We start from the raw sequence: 27,103 nt of genomic DNA on the forward strand, positions 1-27,103 counted from the left end.
TGATCAATTGATTTTTCCCTTTCGAGTTTTTAATGTGTTGTAATACATTGATTGTTTTTCTTACGTTGAACCATCCTTGCATGCCTGGAATGAACCCCACTTGGTCATGGTGTATGATTTTTTTAATGTGTCTTTGGATTCGATTTGCAAGTATTTTGTTGAGGATTTTTGCATCTATATTCATTAGGGAGATTGGCCGGTAGTTTTCCTTTTTTGTAGCATCTTTGCCTGGTTTTGGTATTAGATTGATGTTAGCTTCATAAAATGAGTTAGGTAGTGTTCCATTTTCTTCAATGTTTTGAAAGAGTTTGAGTAAGATTGGTGTCAGTTCTTTCTGGAAAGTTTGGTAGAATTCCCCTGTGAAGCCATCTGGCCCTGGGCATTTATTTGTGGGAAGATTTTTGATGACTGATTGGATCTCTTTGCTTGTGATGGGTTGGTTGAGGTCTTCTATTTCTTCTCTGGTCAGTCTAGGTTGTTCATATGTTTCCAGGAAATTGTCCATTTCTTCTACATTATCCAGTTTGTTGCCATACAGTTGTTCATAATATCCTCTTATAATTTTTTTAATTTCTTCAGGATCTGTAGTTATGTCACCTTTTTCATTCATTATTTTGTTTATATGGGTCTTCTCTCTTTTTGATTTTGTCAGTCTAGCTAGGGGCTTGTCAATCTTGTTGATCTTCTCAAAGAACCAACTTTTGGTGATATTTATCCTCTCTATTGTTTTTTTGTTCTCTATGTCATTTATTTCTGCTTTAATCCTTGTTATTTCTTTTCTTGTACTTGGTTTAGGATTGGTTTGCTGTTCATTTTCTAGCTTCTTCAGTTGATCCATTAGTTCTTTGATTTTGGCTCTTTCTTCCTTTTTAATATATGCGTTTAGTGCTATAAATTTCCCCCTCAGCACTGCTTTTGCTGCATCCCATAGGTTTTGGTATGTTGTGTTCTCATTTTCATTTGTCTCTATATATTTAGCAATTTCTCTTGCTATTTCTTCTTTAACCCACTGATTGTTTAGGAGTGTGTTGTTTAACCTCCAGGTATTTGTGAATTTTCTAAGTCTCTGATGGTTATTGACTTCTAATTGTATTCCATTGTGGTCAGAGAATGTGCTTTGAATAATTTCAATCTTTTTAAATTTATTGAGGCTTGTTTTATGTCCCAGCATATGATCTATTCTGGAGAAAGTTCCGTGAGCACTAGAAAAGTATGTGTATCCTGGTGATTTGGGATGTAATGTCCTGTATATGTCTGTTAAATCTAATTCATTTATCAGATTGTTTAGGTTTTCAATTTCCTTATTGGTCTTCTGTCTGGTTGATCTATCTATAGGAGAGAGTGTTGTGTTGAAGTCTCCCACAATTATTGTGGAAACATCAATTGCTTCCTTTAGTTTTGCCAGTGTTTCTCTCATGTATTTTGTGGCACCTTGATTGGGTGCATAGACATTTACGATTGTTATTTCTTCTTGCTGAATTGCCCCTTTTATTAGTATGTAGTGGCCTTCTTTGTCTCTCAAAACATCCCTGCATTTGAAGTCTATTTTATCTGAGATTAATATTGCTACACCTGCTTTCTTTTGGCTGTAGCTTGCATGAAATATTTTTTTCCATCCTTTCACTTTAAGTTTCTTTGTGTCCCTGTGTCTAAGATGAGTCTCTTGTATGCAACATATTGATGGTTCATTTTTTTTGATCCATTCTGCGAATCTATATCTTTTAATTGGGGAGTTTAATCCATTTACATTCAACGTTAAAACCGTGAAGGCATTTCTTGAATCGGCCATCTTATCCTTTGGTTTATGTTTGCCATATTTTTCCCTCTCTCTATTAATATCCTTTATTGTACCCATACCGAATCTCTTTAGTACTGAACCTTTCTCCAATTCTCTCTGTCCTGCCTTTGTTTCTCTGTCTGTAGGGCTCCCTTTAGTATCTCCAGTAGGGCAGGTCTCTTGTTAGCAAATTCTCTCAGCATTTCTTTGTCTGTGCAAAATTTAAGCTCTCCCTCAAATTTGAAGGAGAGCTTTGCTGGATAAAGTATTCTTGGCTGGAAATGTTTCTCACTCAGAATTTTAAATATATCGTGCCACTGCCTTCTTGCCTCCATGGTGGCTGCTGAGTAGTCACTACTTAGTCTTATGCTGTTTCCTTTGTATGTGGTGAATTGCTTTTCTCTTGCTGCTTTCAGAACTTGCTCCTTCTCTTCTATGTTTGACAGTGTGATCAGTATATGTCTCAGAGTGGGTTTTTTTGGATTTATTCTATTTGGAGTTCGCTGAGCATTTATGATTTGTGTATTTATGTTGTTTAGAAGATTTGGGAAGTTTTCCCCAACAATTTCTTTGAATACTCTTCCTAGACCTTTACCCTTTTCTTCCCCTTCTGGGACACCAATGAGTCTTATATTCGGACGTTTCATATTATCTATCATATCCCTGAGGTCCATTTCAAGTTTTTCAATTTTTTCCCCATTCTTTCTTTTATTCTTTCATTTTCCATTCTGTCATCTTCGAGGTCACTGATTCGTTGTTCAACTTCCTCTAGTCTTGTACTATGAGTGTCCAGAATCTTTTTAATTTGGTCAACAGTTTCTTTAATTTCCATAAGATCATCCATTTTTTTATTTAGTCTTGCAATGTCTTCTTTATGCTCTTCTAGGGTCTTCTTGATTTCCTTCATATCCCGTACTATGGTCTCATTGTTCATCTTTAGTTCTTTGAGTAGCTGCTCTAGGTGCTGCGTCTCTTCTGGTCTTTTGATTTGGGTGCTTGGGCTTGGGTTATCCATATCGTCTGGTTTTTTCATATGCTTTATAATTTTCTGTTGTTTTTGGCCTCGTGGCATTTGCTGAACTTGATAGGGTTCTTTTAGGGTTTGTAGACCTATTGAAGTCCTTATCTCTAATTTATCAGATCTACAGCTTCGTGGAGTACACTTTCTCTAACTAACCAGCAGGTGGCGTCCACGAGCCACCTGTTCTCCACAAGCCAGTTCTCCCCTGCTTAGCCTTTTTGGTGAGTGGGGGAGTGAGTCTTGTGGGGCCCAATTGGTGTACCAAGCTTCCGTGTGTAGTTGGTGTTGCCTGCCCTGTATGTGGGGCGTGTTTCTGGGCAGTTGGGGAGGGGGGGTGGCCCTAACAATCAAATCTCCCTGATGATCCTAGAGTTTTAAAGCTGCTGCAATAGTCTAATCCTTCAGTTCAGTCCTGCCACAGTTTGTCTCTGCCACTGACCCACAAGGCTTTGGTATTGGCGTATGGCTCCTGAGACTTGCAAGTGGGCCCCTCTTCCAGGCTGTGCACCCCGGGTCCTCTGTTGAGGGATGACTGTGCTATGTCACAGGTGAGTGCCGTCCCCCCAGGGCAGTTCTGGGCTGCTGGGCTGTGTAGGGAGGCTCCCAGTCTGCTCAAATGATGGCTGAATGGGGCTTTGTTAATTCACCCTGCTCCACCTTCCCAGCTCTGGGACATTCAGCTGAGGTTGCAGGGAAGGCTAATGTCCACGCCCAGTTTTGTGGTGTGTGCCTGTTATTTGAAGCACTTCCGTCACACTGGGTTGTCTGGGGCAGCTCTGGGCTATGGGGCTGGCGATGGGCAGGAGTGTTTCCTGTCCACCAGGATGGTGGCTGTGAGCGGACACCCCCCTTTTCTTGGGAAGTTGTGGTGTTTAGTGAATTTTCTCAGCCACTGGATTATTGCCTTTTGTCTCAGAGCTCTCTTAGTTCTGCTCTTGACTTGACGTGCCCAAATTGCAATTCTTTGAAGCTTTCTGTATTGGGCTTCTTAGAGTAATTGTTTTAGAAAAAGAAAAAAGGATTTAAAAAAAAAAAAAAACAAAAAAAACAAAAAAAAAACGGCCCTCCTCAGAGATCTAATGGGTTATTGAAATGCTAAGAGACAAAGCAACCAGGGCCATTAAGGAAAGGTGCACAGGGCAGAGAGATCAGCTTTTCTTCGGGATTTGCATATGCGCCTCAAGGCCTGAGCTCCGCCCTTCCCCTTTCTGTGTTCACCAGAACTCCAAAAATCCTCTGCTTTTATTTTGGAGTTTTTCGTGTTGTTTTTTTTCTATGCCTGTCTCCTCTCTGCTGGGCTGGCTGCTCTCAGAGTCTCTGGTGTCTGGTCTCAGTCTATCTATGGTTGGAGTTTGAATCAGTAGAATGAGTTTCCGATAAGAGCAGCCACTGCAGTTCTCCCTTCTCCTTCCCGGAGCTGACAGCCCCTCCTCCCCCGGGACTGAGCCTGGCAGGGAGGGGCGCGGGTCCCCTGGCCGCAAAAACTTACAGATTTCGCTGATCTCAGCAGTTCCACGTTTTCATGAGTGTTGTATGAAGTATGCCCAAAGACAGATTGCTCTGTGGTGTCCAGTCCACGCATTTCCTGGCTTTTTACCTACTTTCCTGGAGGAGTAACTAAAACTTACAGCTCACCAGTCTGCCATCTTGCCCCGCCTCCTGTGCATTGCTTTTAAGAAGCCTTAATACACTTCTACTTGCTCTAAGAGATTAATATTTGAAAGCCTGAATTCACACGCACACACACACACACACACACACACACACACACAAAAAAAAAAAAAAAAACAAGGAAGGGGGACATATACAATTTTTATAAATTATTCCTTCAAATAACAGGTGCCATTTGAGCTTTGGCATAACATTTATATATATATAAAACATTTCAAGGACATTTCTACTATCTAAAGTGAGGCATGTACATGGAATTGAAGTTGTTCATGAGATGTTGATTTGCCTTTCAAAACAATTCTTTACAAACATTTGGTACTTTTAAGAGTTGCCTTCTCCCCAATGCCTACAAGTGTTTTCAGACCGTTAACGCTTAGACTAGGTGGTAAGGTAAGACAAATAAAACTTAAAAGCTATGACCAGTCAAAGACCAGTCAGAAGTAAGAGAAAGCACCCATGGGTTATAAAACAAGTCAATGGGGAATGTGATCCCCTCTATAAGGGTTTGATTGTAAAACAATTCCACGGAGCACCAGTCTCCTTCTGGGGAGGGGCTCCTGCTTTCAGAGAACACCCTGAGTGAGAGAATCCCAGACACGTTTCTTCGCTGTGTTTGTAAGTAAATCACCATGAAGGGGGTTGAAGATGGGGGGATCCCCCTTATACAGAGTTTGTGGGGAGGGGGGCTGAGCTTCTAACGAATGGATGGGGGATAAAGACAGTGAACAGAAGCCAGTGGCCAGCCCCGCCGGGGTAGCTGCGGAGGGAAAATGGGCCACAGGTCCCAAAAGGTGGATTTGGTTTCAGGTCCCACCCACAACTTACACAGATGCTCGGGAGGGCAATTTATTGCCCATTTCTTACTACGTACGATAGCCCCCGTCCCCAAAGTAGCTAAATATGACTATCCCCTTGAAATTGCAATCCAGTTGTAATTGAGATCCACTTGATATGTCCTGTTTATTACTTTTCAACAGCCTGCAGTGAACTTTCCCCAGCAGCGTGATCTGAGGAAAAATGCAAGCCCCTGTGGCCCTCAGGACCCAGGGAGATCTCCATAAGCACCACCCAGGCTTGACCAGCTTGGATGTGAGTGAAATTCCGCAGTTTGGAGGCCGTGCTGTGTCTCACCAACGGAACCACGCTAAGAGCAAGAGGGACCTTCACAGGCCCCGGGAGCACCTCCAAAGGGGGAGACAGCATTGATAACAGGAGCCAGAGCCTGGATTTCCTACTCCCCTCCTAGCCCAAGCCCCTCACTCACTGCGTGGTGCTGTTCGTGGCTGAGGACAACACGACTCACGTAGCGTGTTCCTGCCTTTGCTTTGTTGGGAAATACAGAACTGGAAGATCAATTTTGTGTTTTGTTTTAAATAACATTGTTGGATTTTTTTTTTTCTGATTATCTGGTCATTGTAGAAAAATTTTCCTACCCAAAGTACCCCATGAACATTTTTCTGCGACTATTTCTCTACAGCTTCCATTTTTTTGAAACACCATGGCTGGCTGGTGTTTCAGGGAAGTCAAGAACATGGAGTTCTCCGAGTTGGAAAATAATTGGTTCTGGAAAAAGCAATTCAAGGAAAGGCACTTAAACCAGCATTTCTTAGTTTGTAGCCCAAGGAAAAGAGGTGATTAAAATTATATCGCAAAAAATGAAATTAAAATGAATGAAACTAAGTTTTATTTCAGCTGATCTGAACAGATTTTAGGTTATATGGCAACCTTCCCTAATTCTTGGAGTGGAGTAAGGAATGGATCCATGGCTAATATTTTGGGTGGGGGAAGAAGGTATAATTTTTTGACAATATTAAAGGACACGCTTCACTTCGCAAGCACCTTTCCCAGCCCAGTCACGGAGCGGGTCACTTTTGCAAAGGGCAGGAGGTGCCCTCGGTCTCCGAATCTGTCACTATTTAAACCCTCTCTTGGGAAGCATCCTAGGTGGCACTGAGTTCTTGGGCTCTCTCTGGAGTCCCTCTGGCCACCATTCCCTGCATGAAGTGTCTTATAAGGAAGCCCTCGATGACAAATCACCCTTTCAATTTCCAGTATTACCTATTCCATTTCTCTCCCTCCAAGGAGGAAGGCATATGGTTAGTACCAAACCTGATGGAGCTGAGCAAGGGGCTGGGAGGGGACAGGGATGGGAAGGCCCCGGGATCTCCCATGGAACGAGTTCAATCTGCACATTGCGGGTCGGCTGGGCGTTCTGTACAAGACCCTACAGGACAAGACACATGCCAGGGCTGAGGAAGGGGAGCGGGCCCTGGCCTGGGCGTGGGGGACGCTGTGCCCTGAGCAGTGGCATCAACCGATGGAACCCAACGTGGCAGCAGCTCCCAGAAGAGCATGTGTCTACAGCGGGTGGTCTGCATATAGAAACGGGACCCTCCTTGTCCAGAACATGGCCCTGCACGAGCCTCTCCTGGACAGAAACCAAGAACATTCCAGGAACCAAGCAGCTGTTCCAGCTGGGGCTGGGTTGGCTGCAGAACCCCTCAAGCTGGCTCGAGTCTGTGGGGGTGTGCCACAGAGTGAGGGCATTAAAGGGGTACCTCTGTCTCTCGGGGCACCCTGCCCTTGCCCGGCCCTTCTGGTCGCCCGCCCCGCTCTGTGTTTCTGCTCTCAAACTCTCGGCAAACCCGTGACCAACAGAAATGGGTCCCGCCGGGTGGGCCCAGTGGAATCACAGGGGTCAGGGAAGGGGACATGGGGACAGAAGCAGAGGTCGGAGAGAGACTGGAAGATGCTACACTGCTGGCCCTGAAGATGGAGGAAGGGGTTGTGGACAAAGATGGGTGCAGGCCTAGCGACTGCCCCTGGGCCCCGGGCCCACGCCCTCCGTCCTCCTTCTGAAAGCTGATTCGGCGTGGAGCGCTTACGCTTGTGTTTGTTCTAAACAACCCCTGGAAGTTGGCAACAGGCAAGACAAAGCAAAACTCCACCAACTTACCTCATTATACCAACCCACGATGAGTTCCAAGTTGCCCACAAACTTCCGGAAGGTTTCATTCTGTGAGAACAAGCTCTCTGCACTGTCTGGCATCTCTTTTTGTTGCTGAAAGTTCAAATACTTGACCTCTCGCAGAACTGCCACCAACTAAATGGCAAACGAAGATCAAAGGACATTTCAGAAAATAAGCTCAATTGTACAGCATTCAGCATAGAAACCAAGGTCTGTCCCTGGGATGTCTGTACAGCCTGGGAATGTCAAAGTTGGAGGGAGGCAGTGTTTGGAGGAGGTTTGCAGGAAGGGTCAGGAAAGATTCACTCTATTTACCGGTCCTGAGCCAGAAAGCCTGGGTGGGTGGATGACATCCCAACTTCCTTATCTCCGCCCTCTCCCCCCACCAGGCTGTTCGGCAAAAGGCTTCAGGGCTTCACCTGCCTCCCACCCCCCAGAATCCTCCCTGCTCCCTTCCCTCTTCTCCCGCCTGTTTGTGACCCAGGAGATAAAGAACAGGGGCATCCTTTCCAACAGGGCAGAAATTTCAGCCTCTGTGGCCAGGCTTGTGCTGTCACCACCACCAGAGCTCTTCTCCTCCAGGTCACCAGAAACCCCGTGTTGCTACATCCATCGCTCTCTCCTCAGCCCTCACCGCGCTTGGCCTCTCAGCAGCCTTGGCACTGCGGGTCATGCCCCCCTTGGCTTCCGGGACACCAGCCTCTCCTGGGCACCGTCACCCATCTCTTCTGTCCACCTTCCTCGGGACGAGCCATTCGCAACCCACTCCCTCGAGGACCCTCACTTTGGGAGCCTCACCCAGGCTCTCGGCTTTAAGTACCATCGATGAGTGGGTGACTCCCACATTGTGTCCAACCCAAACCCCCCTCCTCATCCCCAGACTCAACACCTCCACAACACCTCCAGCCCAACAGAGCAGCCCACCTTCCCCGCAACCTGCTCTACTAGAAGTCTCAGTGCATCTCCACCAACGGTAATTCCATCCCTCACGGGCCTGGTCCCAGAGCCTTATTGCTCTTCCCGACTCCTCTCTCCCTCATGCTTGACTTCGGATCTCTCTGGAGTCTCACGGGCGCTACGTTCAAAATATGCCCAGATCCCAGTCGCGTTTCACCCTATCTCCTTGTCTCTGGCCCAGATCACAGCAACGGCCCCGTGGCCTGTGGCCCTGCCTCTGCCGTTGTCCAATCCCCACCCCAACATGCTCACCGCACAGCACCGAGAAGCTCCTTTAGAGATAGCTGAGGTTGTGTGCTCCTCGGCTTGACGCCTGACAATGGTGCCAACTCATTCGGAGTGAAAACCAAGTCCTCCAAGGGCCACGGGGCTCTCTGTGCTCCACCTGGGCACCACTCTGCTCCCCTCTCCCACCCGTCTCCCCTCTGCTCACCCCTCGGGTCCCACCGGCTGTTCTAGAGCACACCAGGCACACTCCTGCCTCCTGGCTACCTGTCTCCTCCGCCTCGAAGGCTTTCTCTTGGCGAGCTCCTCACCTCCTGCAGGAATGTGCTCAAACCTCCCATGAAGGCAGCTTCCTCCGACCACACCCAGAACTGCAGCTGCCCCCGTCCCTCCGGCTCCGTCGGTCCCTCCTAACCTGCCCTCTCTGTTATTATAAAAAGCGCCACTTTTATGACACTTGTTGATTGCTCTCTCCCTCCCCCTGTCGAAGGGAAGCTCCAGATCCTCCCCTGTCCGGCTCACTGATCTATCCCAAGCACACGTCCACAGCAGGTGCTCAACAGATGCTTGCCCGACGAAAGACAGAAGGCATTTTAGTGAGCATCCAGTCCCACCTCTGGGCTTCCCTGCCTCCTCTGGCGTCACGACCTGCACTCGAAGCAGGGCAAATGCGTTCTCCTAGGGCCACGGCCCGGGGCAGGGGGGTAGCTGTTCAGGCTCCAGGCCCCCTTTCTCTGCACAAGTCAAATGGAAACCACCCAGAGTTAGCCCTGAGTCGCACACCCCACAGCCACTGGCCTGGAGCCCCCGAGCTCGCCTGACTTCTCCAGACGGCCTATTTGTGCAGATCCTCTCAACATCTTCTTTTCCCCCCAATGGATGCTATTTTCTTGGGATCACATGAAAGGCTGCCAAGCTTCACCATAAGATACTCTTTGAAGCAACTTTCAAGGAAGCTTCTGCTTTGTATCTTGACACCTTCACTCGTTTTGGGTTTTGAGACTTCCTCTTCACCCCCCATAGAAGGACATACTTTAAAACAAATGAAGTTTCAGGCTACCTCTCGCATCAGCATCAACCTCCACCAACAACTGCCATTGGTAAAAGGGACTTGGCAACAGTGGGCCCCTGGGCCTGCCCCCCACACGCAGCGAAACCCCGGCTCCCAGGCCCAGCAGACATACCCGGGCCAGCCCCTAGGACGCGGTGGGGAGCAGCACCCACCGCTTTGCTGAAGTTGACCTGGATGAGGTTCGTGAGGGGGTCTCGCTGTATCAGCGGCTGCCCCAGATTGAAGTGGCAGTCCCGGTCCACACGTGCCACCCACTCTAGGTAGGTCTTCTCCCGGCAGCTTTTCAGCAGCGCCATCATCTCGTCGTACTTCTGGTAGATGAGCTTGGCCTCCATGCTGGACATGACCCTGCGGCGGTCGGCACAGGCGGTAAGGTGACCGGCCTGACGCGGACGCACCTGTCGGGCCTCGCCGACCCCACCCACCCCGCTGCCCGATCTCGGGGTGCAAGGGCAGACAGCCTGCTTTCTACTCCTCTGAGACTGGCTGTCTGGGGAGGACGAGCCAGGCTCATTCAGGGTCACACCCACCGAGAAGGCATTTGGAGGAGGAGAGGACTTGAATGGCAACTCTTCTGGAATTTGCTTTGGGAGATCAAGGTTTGGCCAACACAAAGTGTGGGGTTATGTGGGAGTGGGGATACACAATGAGATATTGCTTCACAACCAACAGGATGGCCATCATAAAAAACAATGGAAAATAACAAGTGTCGACCAGGATATGGAGAAATTGGAACCCTCATGCATCACTGATGGGAACGTCAAATGGCGCAGTCGCTCGGCAGCTCTGCAGATGTTCAACATAGAATTACCATAGAACCCGGCAATTCCATGCCCTCATTTATACTCTCAAGAACTGAAAGCAGGGACTCAAATGGATATTAGTATACAGTGTCCTCAGCAGCGTTATTCACAAGAGCCAAAGGTGGAAGCCACCCTGTGTCCATCGGCAGAACGCTGGGGAAACAAAATGTGGTTCGTCCATCCGATGGGACACTAGTCAGCTGTGGGAAGGAATGAAGGGCTGGTTCACTACAGCATGGATGAAACTTGGCAACATGATGCTGAGTGAAAGAAGCCAGGCACGAGGGCTGTATATCGTGTGATTCCACTTCTATGCCATGCCCAGCACGGGCAAGCCTTGGGGATGCAGCCCCTGTGTGCCCCGGGCCAGGCGCTGCGACTCACGGGTGCTCGATGTGCTTCAGGTCCTTCCAGGGTGCCTCCAGCCTCGCCTGCAGCTCCAGGCTCCACTTGAGCTGCCCGGCCACCGGGGGCATGTTCTTGTGGATCGGGGGGATGTTTCCTTCTGCAGAGGCCGCCATCTGGGCATCGTACAAGACCTTGGTGTTGTCCAGCTCCACGTCAAACAGCTCCAGCATGACCGAGTACCTGGGCACCACCTCAGAGAGGATCAGAGGCCGCTCCAGGAGCCCTCCGCACATGTGCAGGAGCTGGGGACAGAGAGAGGACCGTTGCCAGAGGCCCCGTCCCTGCCTCGTCCCCGCCTTGTCCCCCACCTCGGCCCCAGCCGCATGGCTATTGGGGAAGAGGTGGCTGCCAACTTCCAGGGGTGAGGAAAAGCACACCTCCCCCATGAAAACAAAAACTCATGTCACCATTTCTCTGGGTCCCAACCATTTAATTTGATGCCTCTGTGATTTGGGGGCTGATTTATTGCAAGTTTGAAAATACTTGACTTGGAAACCCACAGTATCAATTAGCAAGACTCACAGGTCCTGGATCTCGGAGAATTTATGCCAAAGACAGAAGGGGTCAGGATTTGGGCAAGGAAAAGTTGAACAATTTAAAAATACAAATGGCAGCAATAATGCACTTACTTAGGGCTGGTGGGGGGATATTTTAGTCAAAAGAATTATTCCTTTTAGGAAGAGCCCCATCACCCCTAAATGACATTCCCAGGCTACAGAAACCACCATTGGGAAATTTGTTTTGCTCAGAAAGCTGGTGATGGGGGAGGAGGGGGATAAGGAGGATGGGGAGCCAGAGGAGAGAGCAGAACCGCACCAGGCGCCAGGCGAGTGGGAAGGGGGTGACTTCCAGATCTGGGGGGTGGGACCGGGAGGGGACCGCAGATAATGTGCACAGTGCCGAGGGCTGGAAGCCTGGGCTGGGGGGGTAGGAGCCCCGGGGGATTTGAGGGAATCATAGGGAGAGCTTTGGACCCTTTCCTGGCCGAGACACTGGGAGCTCTAGCCTGGTTTCCTTGCGTCTCCCAGGAGCGGGGGGCTTGGATGCCTCGGTACCCTCTGCAGTGTCATGTCCACGGGGAAAAGCTGAGACCACCGCAGTTTTATTGGGAACGCCTTAGATCTACTTTAACGCAAGAGGGTGTCGCAATTCATTCAGAAAGCATAACCAGGCCTAGGACCTCTATAAGTAGCTCATTGCCTTCATCTAAGTAAGATGAATATTGGGAATTGTCTTTTGGGGGGAAAACTAGTAATATTTTATCTGAGTGTGTCATTTCTGGTCCTGGCTGGAAGTGGAGGTGGCTCAGAGTAGGCTGTCAAAGAGGGTGTACCAAGGCCACTGCAGAGGCGTGACCAGGGTGCAGGGAAGCTCGGGTGGCACAGGTGCCTGGGGAGGGGCCAAGGGTCCTGGAGAGATTGACCCCGAGACAAGAGCTGATGTCAGGTCAAAGGGCACAGCCAGCCTGAGGTCACCCTGGAGGAGGGGCTGAGTGGCCAAGGCTCACTGTCCTCCTCCCTCCCCACCTCCTGCTGGGCCTCCGGGTTGGCCGAGCCAACACTAGCCCAAGGGCCGGGAGCCCTGGATGTGTCCACTCCGGATGACTGGGGAGCCAGGGCAGATGCCCCTGCAGAGCAGCTCTGTATGCTAACAGGGGATGCCCGTTAGGACTCAGATGCACATATGCATTTTCTTGGCGGCCGGCAGGGATGTACCTGGCTTCAAGCGAGCCTATGCCTCAGATTTGTCCCCATTTTGGGTTTGAAAATTATAACCACTGAACCGAAAAATGACCAGAAACAAGATAAGGATGCCCACTGTCACTATTGTTAAATTCCACATTGTGCTGGAAGTTATAATCTGAGCAATTAGGCAAAGAAAAGAAATAAAATGCATCCAAATAGGAAAAAGAATAAAACCTTCCAAGTTTGCATATGACATGATCCTTTATAGAGAAAATCCTGAAAAATATACAAAAAAAGCTACTAAAGCTAATAATTGAATTCAGCAAAGTGGTGAGATACAAGATCAACACCCAGAAATTAGTAGTGTTTCTATACACTAGTAATGAACAATCATAAGACAGACTCAAGAAAAAAAATTCTATTTACAACAGCAACTAAAAAATCAAATATCTAGGAATAAATTTAACCAAGATGTAAAGGACTTATATATGGAAAACTGCAAATCATCACTAAAAGACATTAAAGAAGACCTAAGTAAATGGAAAGACAATTGTGTTCATGGAATGGAAATCTAAATATTGTTAAGATGTCAATTCTACCCAAAGCAATTTATAGGTTCAATGCAATCCTAATCAAAATTCCAACATAGAAACATATGAAAAAATGTTCAGCTTCACTAGCTATTAAAGAGATGCAAATTAAGACCACAATAAGATACCATCTCACACCAATTAGAATGGCTGCCATTAAAAAACAGGAACCTACAAATGCTGGAGGGGATGTGGAGAAATTGGAACTCTTATTCACTGTTGGTGGGACTGTATAATGGTTCAGCCACTCTGGAAGTCAGTCTGGCAGTTCCTTAGAAAACTGGATATAGAGTTACCATTCGATCCAGCGATTGTACTTCTCGGTATATACCCGGAAGATCGGAAAGCAGTGACACGAACAGATATCTGCACGCCAATGTTCATAGCAGCATTATTCACAATTGCCAAGAGATGGAAACAACCCAAATGTCCTTCAACAGATGAGTGGATAAATAAAATGTGGTATATACACACGATGGAATACTACGCGGCAGTAAGAAGGAACGACCTCGTGAAACATATGACAACATGGATGAACCTTGAAGACATAATGCTGAGTGAAATAAGCCAGGCACAGAAAGAGAAATATTATATGCTACCACTAATGTGAACTTTGAAAAATGTAAAACAAATGGTTTATAATGTAGAATGTAGGGGAACTAGCAATAGAGAGCAATTAAGGAAGGGGAACAATAATTCAAGAAGAACAGATAAGCTATTGTGGATAAATTCAACGTTCTGGGAATGCCCAGGAATGACTATGGTCAGTTAATTTCTGATGCCTATAGTAGGAACAAGTTCACAGAAATGTTGCTATATTAGGTAACTTTCTTGGGGTAAAGTAGGAACATGTTGGAAGTTAAGCAGTTATCTTAGGTTAGTTGTCTTTTTCTTACTCCCTTGTTATGGTCTCTTTGAAATGTTCTTTTATTGTATGTTTGTTTTCTTTTTAACTTTTTTTTCACACAGTTGATTTAAAAAAGAAGGGAAAGTTAAAAAAAAAAAAGAAAAAGAAAAACAAGGAAAAAAAAAAGATGTAGTACCCCCTTGAGGAGCCTGTGGAGAATGCAGGGGTATTCGCCTACCCCACCTCCATGGTTGCTAACATGACCACAGACATAGGGGACTGGTGGTTTGATGGGTTGAGCCCTCTACCACAGGTTTTACCCTTGGGAAGACGGTTGCTGCAAAGGAGAGGCTAGGCCTCCCTATGGTTGTGCCTAAGAGCCTCCTCCCGAATGCCTCTTTGTTGCTCAGATGTGGCCCTCTCTCTCTAGCTAAGACAACTTGAAAGGTGAAATCACTGCCCTCTCCCCTACGTGGGATCAGACACCCAGGGGAGTGAATCTCCCTGGCAACATGGAATATGACTCCCGGGGAGGAATGTAGACCCGGCATTGTTGGATGGAGAACATCTTCTTGACCAAAAGGGGGAAATGAAAGGAAATGAAATAAGCTTCAGTGACAGAGAGATCCAAAAGGAGCCAAGAGGTCACTCTGGTGGGCACTCTTATGCACAATATAGACAACTCTTTTTAGGTTCTAATGGATTGGGGTAGCTGGTGGTAGATACCTGAAACTATCAAACTACAACCCAGAACCCATGAATCTCGAAGACAATTGTATAAAAATGTAGCTTATGAGGGGTGACAATGGGATTGGGAAAGCCATAAGGACCACACTCCCCTTTGTCTAGTTTATGGATGGATGAGTAGAAAAATGGGGGAAGGAAACAAACAAACAAACAGACAAAGGCACCCAGTATTCTTTTTTACTTTAATTGCTCTTTTTCACTTTAATTTTATTCTTGTTATTTTTGTGTGTGTGGTAATGAAGGTGTCAGGGATTGATTTTTGTGATGAATGTACAACTACGTAATGGTACTGTGAACAATTGAATGTATGATTTGTTTTGTATGACTGCATATCTCAATAAAATGAATATTAAAAAAAAAATTCCAACAGACTTCTTTGCAGATACGGAAAAACCAATCATCAAATTTATGTGGAAAGGAAGGGGTCCTGAATAGCCAAAGCCACCTTGAGAAAGAAGAATGAAGTTGGAAGGGTCATACTTTCTGTGATGGTTAGGTTCATGTGTCATCTTGGCCAGGTGATGGTGCCCAGGTGTCTGGTCAAGCAAGCACTGGCTTAACTGTTACTGCAAGGACATTTCATGGCTGGTTAATAATCTAGAAGGCTGATTTATTAAATCATCAGTCAATTGATTGCTTCTGTGGCTGATTACATCAACGAAGGGAGTGTCTTCCTCAATGAGAGAATCCTATCAGTTGGATTTAATCCAATCAGTTGAAGATTTTTAAGGGAGAAAAGAGAGATTTTTCACTTTCTTCTTCAGCCAGCCAGCCTCTCCTGGGGAGGTCATTGAGGACCTTCATTGGAGTTGCCAGCTTGCGGCCTGCCTACGGAATTTGGACTCATGCATCCCCAAAATTTCATGAGACACTTTTATAAAATCTCAATGAAATTGAATTGAGAGTTCAGAAATAAACCCTCACAACTACAGCCAACTGATTTTTGACAAGGGGGCCAAGTCCACTCAATAGGGAATGAAGAGTCTCTTTAACAAATGGTGCTGGGCAAACTGGACATCCAACATGCAAAAGAACGAAGGTGGACCCCTACCTCACACCATATACAAAATTCAAGATGGATCAAAGACCTAAATATAAGAAACAAAACTATAAAATTCCTAGAAGAAAACATAGGGAAGTGTTTTCAAGACACTTGAAGACAGCTGACTCCATCAAAATTAAAAACTTCCACGTGTCAAAGGATGTCATCATGAATGTAAAAAGAGCCTACAGACTGGGAGAAAATATTTGCAAACCACAAATCTAATCAAGATTTAATATACAAAAAATACAAAGAAATCCTACAACTCAACAAGAAGACAAACAACCCAATTCTAAAAATGGGCAAAAGACTGGAATAGACATTTCTCCAAAGAAGATAGATAAATGGTCAAAAATCACTTGAAAAGATGCTCAACATCATTAGCCATTAGGGAAATGCAAATCAAAACCAAAAGATATCATTTCGTACCCACTAAAGCTTGGCTGCTGTTCAAAAACCAGAAGGTAACAATTGTTGGAGAAATAAGAATACTCGTTCATTTCTGGTGGGAATGTAGAATGGTGCAGCCTCTGTGGAAGACAGTTTGCCATTTCCTCAGAAAATTAAGTATGGAGTTACTGTATGACCCGGCAATCTCACTAATAGGTATATACCCAAAAGAATTAAAAGCAGGAACTCAAACAGATATCTGCACACTGATACTCATAGCAGCATTATTCATAATTGCAAAAATTGGAAGAAACCCAAGTGTCCATCAACACATGAATGGATAAACAAACATGATATACATAATGGAACACTGATCAGCCATAAAAAGGAATAAAGTTCTGATATATGCAACAACAGGATAAACCTTGAAGGCATCACGTGGCGTGAAATAAGCCAGACACAAAAGGACAGAAATTGTATTATCTCACTGACAGCAAATTATTAGAATAAGCAAATTCATAGAGCCAGAAACTAGAGTAGAGGTCACTAGGAGCTAGGGTGGGGGTAGGGAATAGTTAATACTTAATTGGTAAAAATTTCTAACTGGGATGATGGAAAAGTTTTGGTCGTGGATGATAGAGTTGTTGGCACAAAATTGTGGATGTACTTAACACCACTGAATTGTATTCCTGAATGTGGTTAAAAGGGAAAAATTTGGGTTGTGTATTTGTTACTAGAATTAAAAAATCTTTAAAACCCCATAGGACTGTACAACACAAACAGTGGCCCCTAATATATGTAAAAGCTCGTCTCATTGGCTATGACCCTCCCTGCTTTTTGTCTTCTCCTTCCCAGTTATTTTCCTCTCTGTCCCATTCCTCTTTCCTTCTTTTGATGTTTACATATTTTTTGCTTATGACTTCTGTGAAGGAAGCTAATTTCATTTTCTGCCAGAAGGAGAGTATGTGGAAAATTGCTCTAGAACTTTCTTGGCTCTGTGTGCATTATGGACAGTGAGAAATACCATCCAGACAGCTTGGAGGACATGCCGGGGGTTGAAGGAATGGATGGCAGGGAAACCCCAGAGGCTTCTACCCAGAGCACAGGGTTGTGAAGTGGGAAAGCAAATGTCCCCAGATCCTGGAAGAAACAGGAGCAGACGGATATAGAAATGGCTTATGGGAGACCCCCCCCCACCCTCTTTTCCTTTCCTTTTTTGTTTTTCTATTTAATCTGCCACAGACATAAAGCTAAGATGTAGAAGTGCCTCTTCTCTCAGAGTACAAAGCCCGATCTGGCCTCAGCAGGAAGAGAAGTTCCTCCCTTTTAGGGTTTAGCCCCTGGTGCTGGGAGCTCGGCTCTCTGTCTGCGATTCAATCCTGCAGGACACGGCGAGCTTCCTCCCAGGCACCTCCTTCCCAGAGGGTGACAGGGTGTGTGCGCCGGAGACCTCAAAGGGGACAGGCACGGCCATTTAGATGGAACAACCCAACCTCATCCTCAGGGTGGGAAAAGCCACACAGAACCGCACCCTTCCAGGGGGCTGGGGGGTTGGGGGTGATGTTCCACCAATAGGAGCCTCAGCCCCAGCCGGACGGCGTCCTGGATCTCTTCTTCCCCTTTCTCCAAACCCGATTTATGGGGGCAACATCTCATGTGCCTTGGCATGCGTCTTGGGGTTTATCTGCCCTGGCCCGGTGACAAGTTGTGTAACTTCTCCGAGCCTCTCCTCGCCCGCGGGAGGGGCGGGTGACAGCACTTCCCGAATGGAGCCACTGTCCCCGAGGTGACGCTGCATCATGCGTTAGCTGGGGTGTTGTCTTTTAATCCTGGATACCCGATCACAGGCAAGAAACTGGTGTTTCCAAGTTAAAGGATGGACTCAAAGCCCCTGCTGGGGGCTGTCCTGCACTGGGAGCGCCGTGTGGACACCGTTCTGGGCCCCACCCGAGGACACCCCGGAGCAGCACCGTCTCCTGACAACGCCCTGAGCTGGAGCCCGGAGCACCTGCTCCGCACCAGGCAGGGTTCTCAGGTGACCCCAAACCAAGCCCCTTCCCTCAGGGAGTTTACTTTCTAGTTGGGAAGACGAACAATGAACACACAAGGACACCAATTCGCAGCAGAATCCCAGGTGGGCCGAGGGCCGAGAGACGAAGCGGCCGCGTGGGCATCAGTGACGGAGCAGGAAGGGGCGGCTGGGTAGGGAGGGGCGGGGGAAGCCCTCTGGACGGGCATTTGGATTGAGACCTGCAGGCAGTGGGGAGCCGGTGGCACAGTGTTCCAGGGAGGAAGGGAACAGCAAAAGGAGGCAGAGTGTTAATTTGCATTCATTGGTATTTTGCCTGGAACGCCAACTTGATCCAAGACTTCACTGATCCTTACATTTCCAGAGCTTCGGAATCCCATGCATTTGCACTTTAAAAGAGAATGTCTAAAAGGCAAAGGAGCATCCTGGGATCAGCAGCTGGAGAGAGCTTTGTGTTCAGGGATGGGGGGCTTGCAGCATCCTCAGCTCAGCCGCAGGAGGCCCAGCCTGGACATCGTCCAGAAAGACAGCCAGCTCCGCCCGGGGCCAACGCGTTTGTCTGGCCAGGTGGCCAGGGTGAGCCCTTGAACACACCAGGGGAGCACTCAGGTAACCCATGAGGTGGGTTTTCCAAGGACAGAAATAAAGAGTCGGGTTCTGCTCCAGTCTTAGGGCTGATGTCGGGAGGTTGTACGTGTGGAATTACTCTTGGTCTGGGGAGGCTTTCTGTCTAGGTGGGACATAAGGTGGAAAAAAGCCAGAGTTGTGTCTTCCTGAGAAAATACTGACTTTTAGAAATAGGCGGAGTCAAATCCAAGTAGATGTAAGGAAGCGCTTTCTAATACCACCCTGGAGCAGGTTGCCACTGGGTGCAACTCTCACACTCACTGGTGCTCACACCCTCCCTGGAAGTGTCCACACAGCGGCGACCAAGGTGAGACAGATTACAGATGTGTCCTGCCCTGGGATGAGGGCCACCCTCGGTAACCATTAAGTCCCATCCAAGGGAAAGACCATATGAAAATCTGCACACGATGGAAATTTAAATAGTCACCTCCAAAGCAAGGAGTTCAGGTGAGGCCCTTTGTCCTTTTCCTACTGCAAAGTGCCTGGATTCCCAAGAAAGAACAGAGACGCTTCCTTAAGGGGGCTTCTAAATTGCAGAATGGCTTGTAGCCTCATGCCGAGTGACTATTTTAAAAAAGTGGTAGCCTTATCAGCTATAAATTATAAAATGATTTATGTACAAAATGTTTCTGAAGATTAGAACTGGAATTTTAAAAGTGAGCAAAGAACAAGAGAGTCTCAGAAATAGCCAGAGAAATGTGGGGTTGGGGTGGGGGGACAAATAGAACTTTCAGAAATAATAACTAGAACTGTTGAAATGAAAAACTCAGTGGCTGGGTTGCGCGGCAGATAAGACAAAGTGGAAGACGAAATTCATGAACCGAAATTAGAGTTGCAGAAATTACCCAGAATTCATAGAGGAGAGACTGAGGAGGTAGAAATTGTGAGATTAAGTGCTGTGGAGGGTAGAATGAGCAGGTCTAATAGGTGTCTGACAGGTCTAATCAAAGTCCTAGAAGAGAGGAAGAAAGGCAGTGGGGAGATGCAGAAATTTTCTAGAACTGCTGAGTCTTGAATCCACTGGTATAGGAAGCACAACCTCTATTACACAGAATAAATAAAAGGAAATCCATGCCTAGATACCATGTAAATTTGTTTTAGTTAGGACACAGGTCCAGATATTGTAACCAAGACCCCCAAAACCAAAAACAAAACAGTGACTTAAACAAACAGGAGTTAGTTTATTTCTCTCCTGCATTAGAGTCAAAGCATAAAACAGACCAGAGCTGATATGGTGGCTCCAGGGTAGCAGGGATTCAGGTACCTTCTCACTAGTGGCCCTGCCATCCTCAACATACAGTTTCCATCTCATAGTCTAAGATGGCTGCTCCAGTTCCAACCATCGCATCCTCATTCCAGCTGGCCAGAAAGAGAGGGCTTTTACTTTCTTTTTAAGGGCACTACCCAAGAGTTGCAAACAAATTTCCACTTACATCCCATTGGCTAGCCACATGGCCACATCTTGCTGCAAGGGAGCTAGGGAATAAATCTTTAGCTTGGCTTCTGTGCATAGCTAAAACTTTTAATTCTATAGAAGGGGAAAACAGATTTGGGAGAACAACTAGCATTTACGCTATATAGTGAAACTACAGGGCACAAAAGACAAAGAGAAGAACTTAAACTCATACACAGAGAAAGGAGAAATCACCTACATGAGAGTGACTCTTCAACAGTGAGAATGGAAGCTACTGGTGTTGGACCTTTTCTAAGTTCTAAGAGAAGATGGCTATCAGCTGGAAGGTGTGCCCAGAGAAACTACTTTTTTTCAAAAACCAGAGTGAAATCAAATATTTTTGGATAAACAAAAAATGAGAGTTTTACACTAACAGAATGTCACAAAAGGAGCTTCCAAGGATGTACATCAGGAAGAAGAAAAATGACCTCAGAAAGAACATCAGAAATGCAAGGAAAGGTATGCAAAGAAATTGGTAAATATGTAGGTAAATATAAACAATTCTTTTCTGTATAGAATTCTAATAATAGTCACTTTGTGAGGATTAAAGAGAGACAGAATTAACATTCTGCCCACACCCTCCAGACTGTCAGTTGGGAAGCGGGTGACTGAGTGTGATGGATTACGTACCCCAGAACACACAAGTTCTTTATCTTAATCTGCTCTCCTGGGGGTGAGAATTCATTGTAAACAGGACCTCTCAACGTGTTGTTTTTAGTGAAGGTGTGGCCCAACTGAATCAGGGTGGACCTTAGAGCAGATTACTGGAGGCCTTATAAAGAGGACCTGGAAGTCACAGTAGCCAAAACAGAGAGGACACCGCCACGTGACAAGAGGAACCCCAAGGACCGATGCAGCCAGCGGGGAAGGCTGCCCACCTGGGGAGAAAGCTAGCCTTGCCGACACCTTCATTTGAGGCTTCTTCCAGCAACAAAACTGGGAGCCAATAAATTCCTGTTGTGTAAACCAACCCACTGTGTGCTATCCGTGATGGCAGCTCAGGCAAACCAAGACCCTGATGGGTTATCTTGAGTCTTTATCTTGTTGAGGAGGTGGCAAAGATGACGATACGTTTCAGACTTTGTAAAGGGTACACGGCACAAATTCAAGGGCGTCTAGAAAAGGATAGAAATCGGGGTATCGCTTCTAAGAAATTGGGGGAGGGTTATAGAATAAAGGAAAAAAATAGTCAATCACTACAACAAAAGGCAAGGGGATAAAAGATGTATAGAAAAAGTAGGACCAACAGAAGTGAAATATGTTCATTGTAGAATATTTGGCAAATACGGATAGTAATACACAAGAAATTTAAAATCACCTATAATTCCACTACCTAGTAATAACTGCTGTTGGTATTTGTTATATTTCTTTGAAGTTCTTCATCTATGTTCGAATATTTTACAAAATTGAGATTTCATTATAAATACGTCTCTAGGTAGCCTCACATCATGAGCAGGTTTTATGTGTGTAAAAATTCCTCCAGAACATCTTATCCCTGCATTTTATAGATGGCTCCATCCATCACATCATTTGTTTAACCACCTTTAGTGGACATTTATATTGTTTCAAATTTTTCTGTATTTCAAACAATGTTATGATGATTGTGCTGGTCTGGAGCTGTTATGTACCCCACAAAAGGCCATGTTCTTTTAATCCATTCTTGCGGGTGCAGACCTACTGTGGGTAGGACCTTTTGGTTAGGTTGTTTCCATGGAGATGTGACCCATCTCATTCAAGGTGGGTCATAATCCTCTTGCCAGAGTCCTTATGAGAGGATAAAAGATGAAACTCAGAGAGTTCAGAGAAGCTAAGAGATGAAATCCAGAGTTTTCCCTGGAGGAGCTAAGACAGGACCAGAAAGAAACACCCAGAGACATTTGGAGGGAGACATTGAAATCAGAACCAGGAGAGAAGGACCAGCAGACGTCTCCATGTGCCTTCCCATGTGACAGAGGAACCCCAGATGCCAGCAGCCTTTCCTCAGAGAGGGTATCTTCCTCTAGATGCCTTAATTTAGACATTTTCATGGACTTAGAACTGTAAATTTGCAACCTAATAAAACCCCATTGAACAAGTCAACCCATTTCTGGTATATTGCATTCCAGCAGCTTTAGCAAACAGAAACAATGATCCTTTGAATATGTAAATCCATGTACATTCCTCTGATTAACTCAAAATGAGTTCTAGAGAGCCACTGGAATTTCTGGGGCAACAGGCAAATTTGATATTTTTTTTGGCTGTCATATGTTGCTGGTACCCAGAGGTCTCAGAGTGGAGCTCCTCAAGAAGCTGGAAGGAAGGGAGGTAAGACTGCCCCGGGAGTTAAGCTGCTGCCCGCTGACAATCAGAGAGAACCAAGCTGTGCAAGGTCCCGGGACAGGCTGCCTGGGCTGCCTGCTTCCACTTCTCAGTCAAAGAAAGACCACGATGCTGGTGAGAAGCAGTGCCGGCCACGCAGCACCCTGGCTGCATTTACAGGACAGTGCTGCAGCAAACACTGGCTGCATTGCTCCCAGCCCTGTCCAGGGGAGAAGGAACAGCCCACAGGCCAGCAGGATTTGAAAAGGCCGTCCCTGTGGACTGGGAGGACCCCCCACTGGGCAGGACCAGGGCTCCTCTGGGTGGAGCCCCCCGCTCTCTGAAGCTGTGCTCGGTGGAGTGAGGACCCCAGAGGTTCCTCACCCTAATCCCTGGGACCATGAATATGCTCCATATGGGGCACAAGGGCCTTTGCAGGCGTGACTGAGGCTAAGGACCTGGAGATGGGGTTATCCTGGATTATGCGGGTGGGTCCTTGAAAGCAGAGGAGAGAAGCAGAAGGGAGAGTGTGAGAGATGCGGTGATGGAAGGAGGAGGAGAGGAGCCTGGCTGCCATTGCTGGCCCTGAAGACGGAGGAAGGGGCCACGGGCCCAGGACTGCAGGTGGCCCACAGAATGCTGGAAACAACCGGTGAGGTTAGGGGACCCCAGTCCTAAAACCACAAGGAAATGGATTCTGCCAACAACACGAATGAGCAAGGAAACACATTTTCCAGATTCTGGTGTGTCAGAGAGGGGCACAGCCCGCTGACACCTTGGTTTTCGCCAGATGGGACCTGGGTCAGACTTCAGACCCAATGCACTGTGAGATGATACACGTGTAGTGTTGACACTGCAAAGCCTGTGGCACTTTGTCACAGCAGTCACAAGAAACAGAGTCCAATGCCATTAAACACTTGATGACTGCCTTGGTCATTTCCACTCTCCTTCCCACTCTCTTGGCACCTCTGGAGTGCAAGGTGAGTGCAGGGACTGTGGGTCCTGGGATACAGGAATCTCAGGTCTGCCTACAAGGAGAGGATGCACGAGCCCTTGAAGCATCCCAGCTGCTCGATAGACAGGTCTCCTTGCAAACTGACAAGTTGGCATGTTGGCACTGAACCCTGCTGTAGCGTGAGCTTGGTTACGGGAGCCTTTCAGGAGGACAGAGTCAGGCCTGAGCACTGGGGAGGCCAAGAGCCACCTCCAGGCCCCCAGCGTGCCCACGGATGAACGCCTCCTCCAGCACAGCCACGTCAACCGGCAGCAACGATGAGAGTTTCTGGCTTCTCATCAATTTGGTGAAAAGGGCACCTTGCAGTTTTAGATAGAATTTTCTTAGTTATTGTGAGGTTAAATTTGAAAAAATAAGTACATTGGCCATTTGTATTTCTCTTTTGATGTACTCTGGGGGAGACGGGGGTGCTTTACTGCTTTCCCAGGATCTATATTTTTAATGCTTTCTTCGTAGCATCATTTCTTTTTTGCCCAATAATAAAAGTACTATATGGTTCACGCATCTTGGAAATCATTGATGAGTACGCAGAAGAAGGAGCACCGCCAGCCATCAGCCTGCCACGCAGAGAGAGCTGACTCTGATACAGCGTGTCCTCCCTAAATCTCAGACGTTGGAGGATTTGTAAATTCAGCTCAGTGGGTCAAGATGCACATGCATTTCATTTTTATAGCAACTCTGACTCTCCTTAACCTTTGCTCCTTTTATGTAGGGGGAAATTGCACTGAATAAGAATAAACGGACATCATCTATTTTCTTATAGAGCACAATGAGCATCAGCAAAACTGTCATCTCTTAGCCACCTTCTCCTCTCAGTCTACGACGTGGTAGTAAAAACCACCGGACATCACCCACATGGCTGCTGACCAGCTCCGAAGGGACAGGGATGCCCCCTCCCTCTCTAAGGTGTGATGTGTGACGAGAGTGTCACTGAGACCCTTCTCGGCCCAGGTGGGCAGCCCGAGGCCCCGCCCCGCACATACCTTTGAACAGGACTCAATGGAACTGCAGTCGTCAAACCCCTGGCAGAAGACCGTGGCCAACCTCCTGTCCAGATCTTGGATTTTGGTCTCAAAATCAGCATAATCGTCATCAAAACCCTGACAGTAAATGGGAACAGTTGACCTGGTCAGCAGCCCGGCAAAGCCGGGGAGGTTCAGGCTTCAAGGCCCACGGACCCTGGGGAGGGGATTTGAGGGTTTAAAGGGAGCGGAAGGTGCTCGCCGCCATGGGGACGGCCATCCCTGCCCTTTCCCTGGCCCCCTTTTGAGACGTGTTGGGTTTGCCCACCGCCCGTTTCCTCTCTGTCTTCCCACCCCCTTGGGCTTCCAAACGGGCGTGTATTTGTTTGTGGGTCCACCGGGGCGCCTGCTCACCGAGTCTCCGGGGTCCAGGGGGTCGTACTTGCAGTCAGCAAACACCTTCACCAGCTCGAAGACCTCGTCGTAGATCTGCGTCACCTGGTTTCCCAAGATGTTCCCCCGCACTCCCCCGAGCTCAATTTTCTCTAGTTTCAGGAATTCGATGGCAGTTTTATAGAGATCCTAGCAGAGGAAAAGAAAACACAGTGCACTTAGTTCCCCTTCGTACGCAAACTCGACCCTTGGGTGGCTGGTCCGGCTCCGACCCCAGCAGGACGAAACCAAGGAGCAGGGTCATCCCGGAGAGCGGCCGGGCGGAGAGCCGGGGCCCCTGCGTGTGTCCGTGTTCTTTAAGGGTGTTGCTTGAATGAGGAGAAAGGGGGTGGAAGGAAGAGCTCCACAGGGGCATCTCCACGTTTTGGACACAGAGGAGAGAAGGAGAGGAAGACGGGGTTCTTGTCCTGACCGGACGCTGGCCAAATCGTGCCTCTAAAGAAGTCACATTTGATTGGGGGGCCATGTCCTCAGCGTTGGAAGGAAAGATGCGAGGCTTGGCTTTAAATCCTCTGCCACCTGGGACGGCCGCCCCACACTCAGGGTCCCATCCCGAAGTACAAATTCTCCTTCCTCGCAGTTCCTCCTCGAGGCTTTCCCCAGTTACAGTAGCCCACAGGGGTGCTTTCCTTTCTGGGATCCCTCCATTTATTCTCTATGCCATTCATTTCTCCACTGAACTGCGTTCCGTCTCGTCCTGCTAGCTAATGATTCTGTGTGTGTAGTTCTTGTTTCCCTAATGAGATTGCAAAATCCCCAGCACAGTAGCAGGCACAACTTAAAACTGAAAGTGTGATGTGGAATTTGCATCCCTCTGCTGACTTAGCTCCAAGGTGGCTGCCATTTCCCCAAAGAGTCTGAGCCGCACGGAGCTGTAAACCAAGGAAAGCAGAAAAGAGCTATCCCGGGAACTCTCGGGCTTGTCCACTAGCAAGGAGGGCAGAGCTTAGCCAAGGCTGGCACTGCCCATGGAGCTGGGGTGCAGCGTGTCCCAGTTGGCAGAAGGTGGAGGGCAAGGCCTTCCCCCAATCCCCAAAGCTCCTGTTTCCCGGAATTCATCCTGATTCAGAATCCGTTAGTGCAGGAACCAACGGCTGCTCGGCCAAGTTCTCAGCCTGGAGACTTCACGCTTCAGCAGCCACCTTCTGACAGAAATTTTGGGGTCCTCAGAGGGCCTCCCCACCATGCCTCCCAGGTTTGCATGAGAGTCACACAGGCCCGTGGGGGTCTCTGCTAACGGCCCCCACCCTGAAATCAATGCTCAGTGACTCCAGGGTGACTCTTGTTCCTTTCTACAACATGAATAATATGGGCATCAAGTTAAAAAACAAAACAAAACAAAACAAAACAAAAAACCAACCATCCAGCAGTTCACAAAACAAAAAGCAAAACTTTCTTGCCTTCCTCATGTCTCTAACTCTCAACTGCCCTCCCCACAGGAAACCATCTTGAGCATCTTTAACATTTTAATTTGCTATGTGTCATTTCTGCGTCTCCAAATAGAACTGATGCAGGGTCGTTTTAAAGTCTTCATTTGTAATAATTTAATTCTACTAACACTCTCCCATTGATGTCCAGGTGTCCAACTCTGGTCATTTAATTTGTCTTCAACCTCTTCACTGGCAGAAGACATGGGAGAAGGGGAGAAGCAAACTAAACAGGTCATTTTTGTTCTTGGTGACTCATTCCGGACAAGGAGGAGGCTGTCCCAATTGACTCTGTTTACCCAGGACCTAGAAGATTGGGCTGACTTCTTTTTTTCTCTCTACTGGGAGATTATTTTAAAGGGGGATAGGATGAGAGCTGCAGCTTTCCTAATAGAAGCACAGCCTGTGAAGAGGAGGTGACCAGATGAGCCAGATTTCATTTTTACCTCGATGGTTTGGATACGATGGAAAAAGGAATTCATCCTGGAAAATGCAAGCGAGGAAGGGAATTCCCAAGGAACAGGCTCTTTTTCCTTCTAGGAGAGAGAGAAAAGATCGTGTTTGCTCACATACTCCTGCTTATTCAAAAGTGGGGGACGATATAAACGTGACCCGCTTTCGCGCTGATTCTTGCTC

At 47.3% G+C, this 27,103-nt stretch overlaps 1 protein-coding gene across 1 annotated transcript in view; it reads right to left on the reverse strand.

Annotated features, from left to right (window-relative positions):
• DNAH17 (dynein axonemal heavy chain 17) overlaps positions 1–27,103 on the reverse strand; it is a 143,962-nt gene that overhangs the window by 112,844 nt on the left and 4,015 nt on the right. The window contains exons 8-13 of the mRNA XM_037810408.1: positions 26,914–27,000; positions 25,002–25,169; positions 24,609–24,725; positions 10,879–11,144; positions 9,844–10,039; positions 7,426–7,572 (exon numbers count right to left, since the gene is read on the reverse strand). Of these exons, the coding sequence (XP_037666336.1) occupies positions 7,426–7,572; positions 9,844–10,039; positions 10,879–11,144; positions 24,609–24,725; positions 25,002–25,169; positions 26,914–27,000 (981 nt within the window). The remainder of the gene's footprint in view (positions 1–7,425; positions 7,573–9,843; positions 10,040–10,878; positions 11,145–24,608; positions 24,726–25,001; positions 25,170–26,913; positions 27,001–27,103) is intronic.

Source organism: Choloepus didactylus, chromosome 18, assembly GCF_015220235.1.
Source record: "Choloepus didactylus isolate mChoDid1 chromosome 18, mChoDid1.pri, whole genome shotgun sequence".
Classification (NCBI taxonomy): domain Eukaryota; kingdom Metazoa; phylum Chordata; class Mammalia; order Pilosa; family Megalonychidae; genus Choloepus; species Choloepus didactylus.